Source organism: Montipora capricornis, chromosome 4 (genome assembly GCF_036669925.1).
Source record: "Montipora capricornis isolate CH-2021 chromosome 4, ASM3666992v2, whole genome shotgun sequence".
NCBI classification, from domain to species: domain Eukaryota; kingdom Metazoa; phylum Cnidaria; class Anthozoa; order Scleractinia; family Acroporidae; genus Montipora; species Montipora capricornis.
Genome location: NC_090886.1, coordinates 46,092,002 through 46,100,490, shown reverse-complemented (window position 1 = coordinate 46,100,490; position 8,489 = coordinate 46,092,002). Strand labels below are relative to the sequence as shown.

The following is an 8,489-nucleotide window of genomic DNA, read 5'->3' as shown; positions in this document are numbered from 1 at the left end:
CAATTTTTCAGTCTGTAATTGCGTGTCTTCTGTTTAACCATCTCAATCACATGATTTTTCTTGTGCAATTTGAAATAAATAAGCAATTGTAATTTTTTTTCAAACACTACAAATTGTACATCTTTGAAAAAATTTACTCTTGCTTATTTATTCCAAATTGCAATCGAAATCATGCCATTACCTACAGTATACAAACAAGAACATTTTTTGGTTTAAACTAACTTACTGCAGCATCCACATTTGCCGGAGACTCGTCATTTGGATCAGAAATCATAGAAATGACACTCATGAGGATTGTTTCAACAGTGTGAACAGGAAGCCAGCGCTCCGATGCATGTTCATAACCATACTTGTCTTCACCAGGCTCATGAAGGATGGAGATACAAACTTCACCATCTTTGTGAACTATTAAGATCAGAGAACAAATACATGTACATGATGTAAGAGCCAAAAGGTCAAGTTCTAGACTTGATTTCAAATCCATGCAGGAATAGTTCTATTTTAAGAGAAGACACAAATGAGATGCACCCAAGAAATGGAACTACCGGTAATAATTATTGCAATGACTTTAAGTGCTTAATGTATTCAAAAACTTGTCTTTGTACCAAACACATTTTGGTGCTGTTACTAGCAATTTGAGTTTTTTTATTCAAACAGATGTTTCCTGGTTTAAAAAAAAATCATAAATTAGGCTATTTGTTCCTTAATCCAGGACTGAGCAAGGAAAAGGAATGGAAGAAATAACTAGGTTTATAGTACACATATTTTTAAATATTAAATAGATCAGGCTATGGTGATAGGCACTTTTAAGCACAGTTTGATCTTTCAGCTTTAAGATGCCATCACCAAGTATTGATTTCCTTTCACTACCTTTAGGAATGTTGTTGCAGAGATTGAATGGGAAAGTATCACAACACTGGTGCTCCATGAATCGGGCCTTGAATGACCGTTCTCTCTCTCCTACATAAGATGCCGGACAATGCTCACATGGAATGTGGTAAACTGGACCCATGACTTGGAGTTTGTCCAGTTTGTCCTTAGGCCTGACCAGTAGTTGCCGTACGGTATTAGATGGTTTGAAGTAGGCTGGGATGTACGTAGGAGAGACAGAACGGTAGTTCAAGGCCCGATTCATGGAGCACAGACGCACCAGCTCCTCTACTTCCGAGATGTCCAGGCACATACACACTACTGAACCGGGGCATTCCATTGATATTGCTAACGCAGAGATTTTGGAGGTTGAACCGAGGTGGTTCGAAAGAGGTGTGAAGGAAGCCATCCACATTCGAACTCTATGCCTTTCACTCAACAAGGACGGAGGCCGCTACAACTTGTCCCCCATCTGGACCAACCTCCTCAGGAACAGAGGGAGGGGGCCGCTCGGAAACCTTCAAATTTCTCACCTACTTCCGAGGATGACGTCACCAACAACACCAGTCATGTGACAAAGAGCTCAGGAGAGCTCGAAAGCTTATGAAAAGTAAGTCCACAAAATATCCGGAGTATTCAAGTTTATGCTTTGCCTACTAGGAAAAATAATTATTATAATGAAAAAGCATCAACAATTTTTTTCACAATACTCATGATGCATGCATGTGCAATGTCAAATAAATAATGCACTTTTAAAAAGAGCTTTAAGATCAAAGTCAGAAAAAAACTCTTCTCAGTCCAATTATGCAACACGGCATAACCATTAAAGAATCTCGCTCACCTACTTTACATTGCACACCCACAACACTTCAGTCGCCATTTTCAGTGCCCCCAAAACTCAGAATTCTGTGACTGTTAAAGTGACCTGTTTCCATCGAACAACAACTGGGCTATATAATTCTGTTTTCCACGGAAAAATGAGCTATGCAGAGGTTTCAATAGAAGGCAGCTGCCGGCGATAGACTGATGGGTACTTTGGTCCATCCCACTGCCTACTTCACACTTACGACCATTTGAAAGTTTTGCTTTGTAGGTGTTTTTCCACCGTTCTCTATTACGAAAATAAAATCGCTTTTCTTGCTTCACTAAACTCCAAATAAGGGAGTTTTCTTCTAAAGAAGAAAAAATTGTCTAAAGTATATATTCAAACAAAGGTAACGAAAATCGTAACAATTAGTAACGTAACAAGAACTGCGCACATCACATATTTACGGTTTAGTGCTCAATTTACACGACAGCCTGCCTATAATGTATTTAAAGTGTAAATACTAATAGACCGGCAATTTCTATCAAAAATGACTATAATTGGTGTTTTACTGCCTAATTTCCATTGCCGTTTAGGGGGAAACACCTTTTGAAAAATGCTGGAAATGGCATTTCCAAGCTTGTGTATTTCAAAATTTTCTGGGGGAGCATGCCTAGAAGCTCATATCTTCCTTCGGCACTCAGGATTCCACAGCCATCTACTTTACTTTCCCAGCCACCTACTGCAAAACGTACTGAAAGCATGGCTACATCTATTGAATTTTCATTTTCTATGATTATTTATGTATGACTTGCTCTTCACAACATGTTCTCGAGTGGAAAGGGAAATTATTGTTGAACCATCTCTTGGAGTGGCAGCGAGGAGTACCGCAATTATTTAATTGTGATTTCCTTGAAGACCAGAGGGCATTTAATGGAAAGAATGATCAGAATCAATGTAATATCATTTATGGAAAGTGAAGAAATAATTTCTTGAACTACGTTGCAAGGAATCAAGAACAGCAAATTCACCGTCAGTTCGATGATTCTGGTTCAAATAATGTTATGCATTGATCATCCACTCAAGCTGCAAGCACTGAACACAGGCAAACATTTGAATACTGATCTCTATAACAATCTGTAAAGCCTTTACCTTTACCCTGTTCATTTCATTTTCTCACCCTTAAACCAGATTTTGTGGAACTGAACAAGCTTCTGTGTGAAATAGTTTGATTTTTGGTCTGGAAAGTAAAAACTATTAATAGAGGTCAGCTTGTGTTAGGATTAGGGTTAGGGTTAGGGTTAGGTTAATTTACAGGAAGAAGAAATTATTGCTGGATTTAACACCCATGTGAAGACTTAATAAAATAAAAAAGGAAGAAATTCTAGGAATGTAGAAAAAGTGTGTATTGTGTGCACAACAAATGAAACCATCTTTAGTTTCTTTTGCCAGACTGAGTCGCTAACCGCTTGCATTATTTCCAGAGTACTGCCCGAGCAACGAATTAAAGTAATTAAAAATTAAAGTATCTTGCCTTGTTGTAATTGCCAACTGCTTGGGTATCAAATAAAATTACTATTGGTGAGCCGATGAAAATAAGTTTTTTTAATCTTGCATTTTCTCATGATTATTTTTGGTTTGGTCAAATCCCAAGAGTAATACAACACCAAAACTCCCTGATGTAAACAAAAACAGAGGCATGGATGACTGGGATCCTCTAACCAGAGTTATTTATATCAATGATTGATTCTGAAAGGAAGAAAAACAAACTAAACACTTGTATCTTCAAGTCCCATAACTTACTCATAATAATTACTCAGATATCACTTCCATTTATCTTTTAGTCAAACTACAATCTTCAGATAACTAGTTGCAATGCTCTATCACTAACCATGCAGGAGACAAACTGTAAGTAGGCTTAAACTACAAACTAGTATCATGTGACAATCATGAGTCCTGTGATGTACTTTATGAACTTTTATAAAAATTAATAGGCCTTCTTCTTGATGAATTCAAAGAAATGTTTTCAATGAGTAATCAAGTTCTTTCATATGATACTAAAAATTTCAATACTTTCTGCTTATTTCCTGCCCGAACGAATATTAGACGTTTTGCTATAAGATTTCAAGGTCCAAGATTTAAAATTCAGTTCCTTAAATCAAAGTATGCAAAGTGCTGCCACTATCCCCTTCTAAATCAAGATTGAAACCATTTCTCCTTAGCTGATTTTCCACAAAGACATAATTGATTTGTTTATTCGTTTATCTACTTACTTATTTTTGCTGCTTTTTGTAAAAAGTAAAGTAAAGTGGTGCATTTATATAGCGCCCTTATCACTAACGTCTCAAGGGCGCTTTACAATGATCAATTTACCCCCAGCAGACTGGAAGCATATACAGGCGCAAATTGCAGCCGCTTCTAAGCAGTCCATGCATGCTGGTACTCATTTCACCGACCTCGGAAGGATGGAAAGCTGAGTGAACTTTAGCGGGAAAGAAGGTCGCCAAATATTCCAGTCTCGGCAGAACCGGGAATGGAACCCGGGACCTTAGGGTTGGAAGGCAGAGATCTTACCACTGCGCCAACCCCTCCGCTCTGTATGTTTAGTATGTCCTGTTCTGCTTGCTATCTTATCTTAATTGATAATACAATCTGATTTCCCCACTCTTGTACTTCTTTTATAGTCATAAGTTAGGGAGCGAGATCATAGTACATGTACATTGTAATAAGCCCCTCGTGGATTCTTTTATGGTTCCTCGCCAGGAAAAAAATATCTTATTTTATGTAATAAATGTTACTTCAAATCCTTTAGCTTTTTCATAATTATATTTATTAATTTTATATGCAATGTATTAAATTGTTAATTTTTTTTTCTGGCAAATAAATGAGAAAATAAAATGATACAGCTAGAACTAATGATAATAACAATAACAATAATAATTCTTGACTTTCTGTAGACAGAACAACCTCCTGATATGTCCACTTATATTTGTTCTTCCCTATCCTTCCATCCTTTCCACTTTTCCCAATCGCACCATGGTCATCAACCTTATCACCTTTCCTTGTCAATCTTCACAGCCATTGGTCCCTCTCTCCCAAGCACGATCAAAACTTTCCACGACATTGGCAGGGACCGTTTCATTAGAAGCCGGTCACCAGTGGTATACCGCCGTCTGTTTGTCAGAAATTTGCCCTTCACCACTGGTTACTCTTACTTAAAAGTGAGAGTGACTACCGCTTACATTGATTAGCCAAGGCATCTACTTCAACAGTTATTGAAACCCCTGCAATAGCCTGACGCCTTGATGTAGCTTTCAAAGACGTTCTTTCCCTGTAAATGGGGTTGAAAGCAGCCCAAGGCTCATGTGCGTCTCTGGAACCCAGCCTCTCTCGATAGCACTTGATCATGATCGAGAAGTCTCAAGAAACGCTATGAAGAAATTCAACAATAACTCTCCTTTCGCCTCACTATCAAATCTCTGTCATATGTTCACTTCTCCCTTCAGGGGTCTCTACCAGCACCACTAGGAGGAGTACACTCATCGGCATAATAGTAATAATATTTATTAGTATAAATACACAAGTGATTATACAAAATCGCGCGCTCTCATTGGCTCGCTATCTCGGATTATCAGCCCATAATCACCTCGACGGACAAAATGGCTGCCAGTAGTCATTTTGCCACTGTAAGTAAAGATGATTTCGTGTTGAAATGTTTTTTTTTTCTCTTTTTTGAAATAATCACCTGTGTATTTATACTAAAACAATTCTTTGCCTCAGGCTCAGTGATTATCAGTGAATATTCACCTCGACTTCGTCTCGGTGAATATTCACCGATAATCACTTTGCCTTCGGCGAATAATTGTTACTTATTTGTATTGCACAAATACCCATAAGATCAAATGCCGTTCCTGAAATATCAAACCGTAGCATACTTACAATGACAGATAAGTAGAATATTATTTTAATTTGCATGAAAATTTAAATTATTTTTACAGTATTTAAATCTCAACCTTAAATTACCATTTTTCATCTTCTTTCCTGTAATTTTGTTACTGACTATAATTATTATTTCAACCAGTAATTATTATCACTATCATTTCTGAGGACAAGCGTTAAGCTTACTGAATTAGATTTACATGAAGCTTCAAATTAATTAGAATTGAAGACAAAGGAGTTTTCTACGACATTAAATTTCTTTCTTGATCTTCGACGAAAATATCCTCATTTCTTGGAAGATGTAGGTTTTCGGAAAAAAAAAATTACGACACCGAACAAAGAGCAAAACAACGTGTTGAGGAAATGTATATTAAAGAAAGCACGCTGCTGAATCGCCACCTACAAGGTGAACTCACCATTGGGGTGCCAAAACTCTGAGATAAATCTCATTTTCGGTGGTCTCTGTGGATATTCCTTAGGAAAGTATAAATGTGCTTTGAACAAGCCTCCCTCGCTGAGATAATAAAGGAGAAAATGAGGTTAAATTTGATGACAAACTTGACAATTCTTGATAGATAAAACTTACTGTATGTAAGCTTACATGTTACGATTAATTACGACACTGAAACTACCGTAAAGAAAACTTACTAGAAAGTTTCCGGTGGTCCTACGATCATTAATTCCCACTTAAAAAGATTGTCATCGTCTATAAGGCCAGCCGAAAATCCCTCAGCACCATTCTTGTCAAGATCTTAAGAAAAACAAAACGACGCCACTGAATTTGCCATGCATTAAAATTGCTCGCACAAACATTGAACAGAGAACGTCAGTGTGTCTTGGAAACTTGAAAAATAGTCTACCTGCAAGTTGTTTCTTAAGTAGAAGAGCACCTTGCTTATCTGCACTCATTTAGATGGATGCCCGAACAAAATTTGTCGTCTAAAACTCGAGGACAACAACTACAGACAATCTCCTCAGAATTTTTGGACTTTCTCACGCACACTCTGCGAACAGTTCACCCTCGTCTTCATGTGTACATGACCGGAAGTCTTATCTATTTCCGCTCGGCATATATTCCATGCTAACTTTCCACATAGTCTCCCTACAGATATCTCTTACAAGCCATCCTTGACGCGCTTGCCTTGCTCTTCCTTTAGAAGCTTGAACCGCTTGAGGTGCTTTGCCTTCTTGAGATGCTTTACTTTAGATGCTTTGTCTGCTTGGCTTGCTTGTTCTTGGGGTGCAGGGATGGCGCAGCGGTGATATCACTTACCTCCCACCTATGTGGCCCGGGTTCGATTCCCAGACTCGACGCCATATGTGGGTTGAGTTTGTTGGTTCTCTACTCTGCACCGAGAGGTTTTCTCCGGGTACTCCGGTTTCCCCTCTCCTCAAAAACCAACATTTGACTTGATTTGCGTTCATTGTTAATTTCAGTTTAAAGTGTTCCATCACTAGAACGACTAGACACTTAAATAAAGTTACTTTCCTTTTGCTTTCCTTTGCCCGCTTGAGGTGCTTTGTTTTCTCTGAGGTGTCTTGCCTGCTTGCGTTGCTTTGCTTCCTCAGTTGAAGTGCTTTCCCAGCTTGAGGTGCTTTGACTGCTTGAGGTGCTTTGCCCGCTTGACTGAGGTGCTTTGCTTGCTTGAAGTGCCTGATTGCGGTGCTTTGCTCGCTTGAGATGCTTTGCCTGCTTGAAGTTCTTGACTGCGTTGCTTTTGCTTACTTGCAATTGATGTTAATAGTTCTTGTTAAGGACGGTACTAATTCAAATGCATTTTTGCGCGGTTTACTGAGGGAAAGCAGATCTCAACAAGTGTTATTGAAATCCAGAAAGAAAATTGGGGTAACCAACGTATTTTTCAAAGATAATTAATCAACAATATTTGTAAAACGCTGTGAAATACAAAGCAATGTATGGCGTTCTTTTCCAACTGGAAGCCTAATGAACATTGAAAAATGCGCTATTACCTCCAATTTTTTTTGGATATCAAGATCACTTGCAAAGTTCTGCTTTCTCCGCATAGTTTTGAACCGGTTGACCTTTTCAAAAATGTCCATCATATCGTAAGAGTGCTTCATTTTGTTTTCCCTGGGTGCGATTATTTTTCTCGAAGTTTCTGCAAAAGTAACAAGCACCCTCTTCTTCTCTTTCGGCTGTGACAAGGCGTTACTTACTGAGGGTTTTTGTTTTTTTGTAAACCCCATAGATTTCACTGTATGGGAGTCAAATAAAGCGTGAGTGTCTCCGTTTTGTAGTTTTGAGGCGAGCATTTCTACGAAACAAAGACCCCATCGATTTTGTTTTTCTTGGATTCGGACAATGCGTTTAATAAACCAGCCGTCCTTGCCTTTGTAGTTTGTCGCGAATTAGTGGGTTTTTAAATAGCTCTTAGGTTATGCCGGGGTCTTAGCTCTTAGGTCTTCCTTTTTGGACGCAACGAGTCTAAGTGCGAAGAACATATGAATGAAAACTAATTTTCATAAGAAAAACTTTGTACTTACACTCGCGTTGAAGAAGAGACAGACATGAACTCGGAAACAGCCTAATCTCCGCTGGGATGTTAACAATTCACTGTACCAATAATTATCTCGGATAGTCGAAACAGAACTTGCCGATGTCAAAACGTTTCTTGTTACGGAAATTAAATAAGTTCCTTCAAGTTAAAAAAAAAAGCTCTGTTGGTGAAGATAACGCTTTATGATTCAGCGTTAGTGCTATGAATGGAATGTTGTTACTGTATTGTTATCCCGCTCGCTGCATGAACTTTAATTTTAGCGGTAACACATTTTCGAGGGGCATTTAATTTTTTTCCAATCCGGCATTTGTAGATCTTGTGTTATCGCAAAGGACGGAACATTGTTTCCCTTCTGC

At 38.3% G+C, this 8,489-nt stretch overlaps 1 protein-coding gene across 1 annotated transcript in view; it reads right to left on the bottom strand.

Annotated features, from left to right (window-relative positions):
• LOC138047125 (ubiquitin-conjugating enzyme E2 G1-like) overlaps positions 1-6,633 on the bottom strand; it is a 12,023-nt gene extending 5,390 nt beyond the window's left edge. The window contains exons 1-4 of the mRNA XM_068893850.1: positions 6,475-6,633; positions 6,263-6,365; positions 6,031-6,128; positions 227-405 (exon numbers count right to left, since the gene is read on the bottom strand). Coding sequence (XP_068749951.1) covers positions 227-405; positions 6,031-6,128; positions 6,263-6,365; positions 6,475-6,523 — 429 coding nt within the window. The 5' untranslated portion in view covers positions 6,524-6,633. The remainder of the gene's footprint in view (positions 1-226; positions 406-6,030; positions 6,129-6,262; positions 6,366-6,474) is intronic.
• Positions 6,634-8,489: the final 1,856 nt, after the last annotated feature.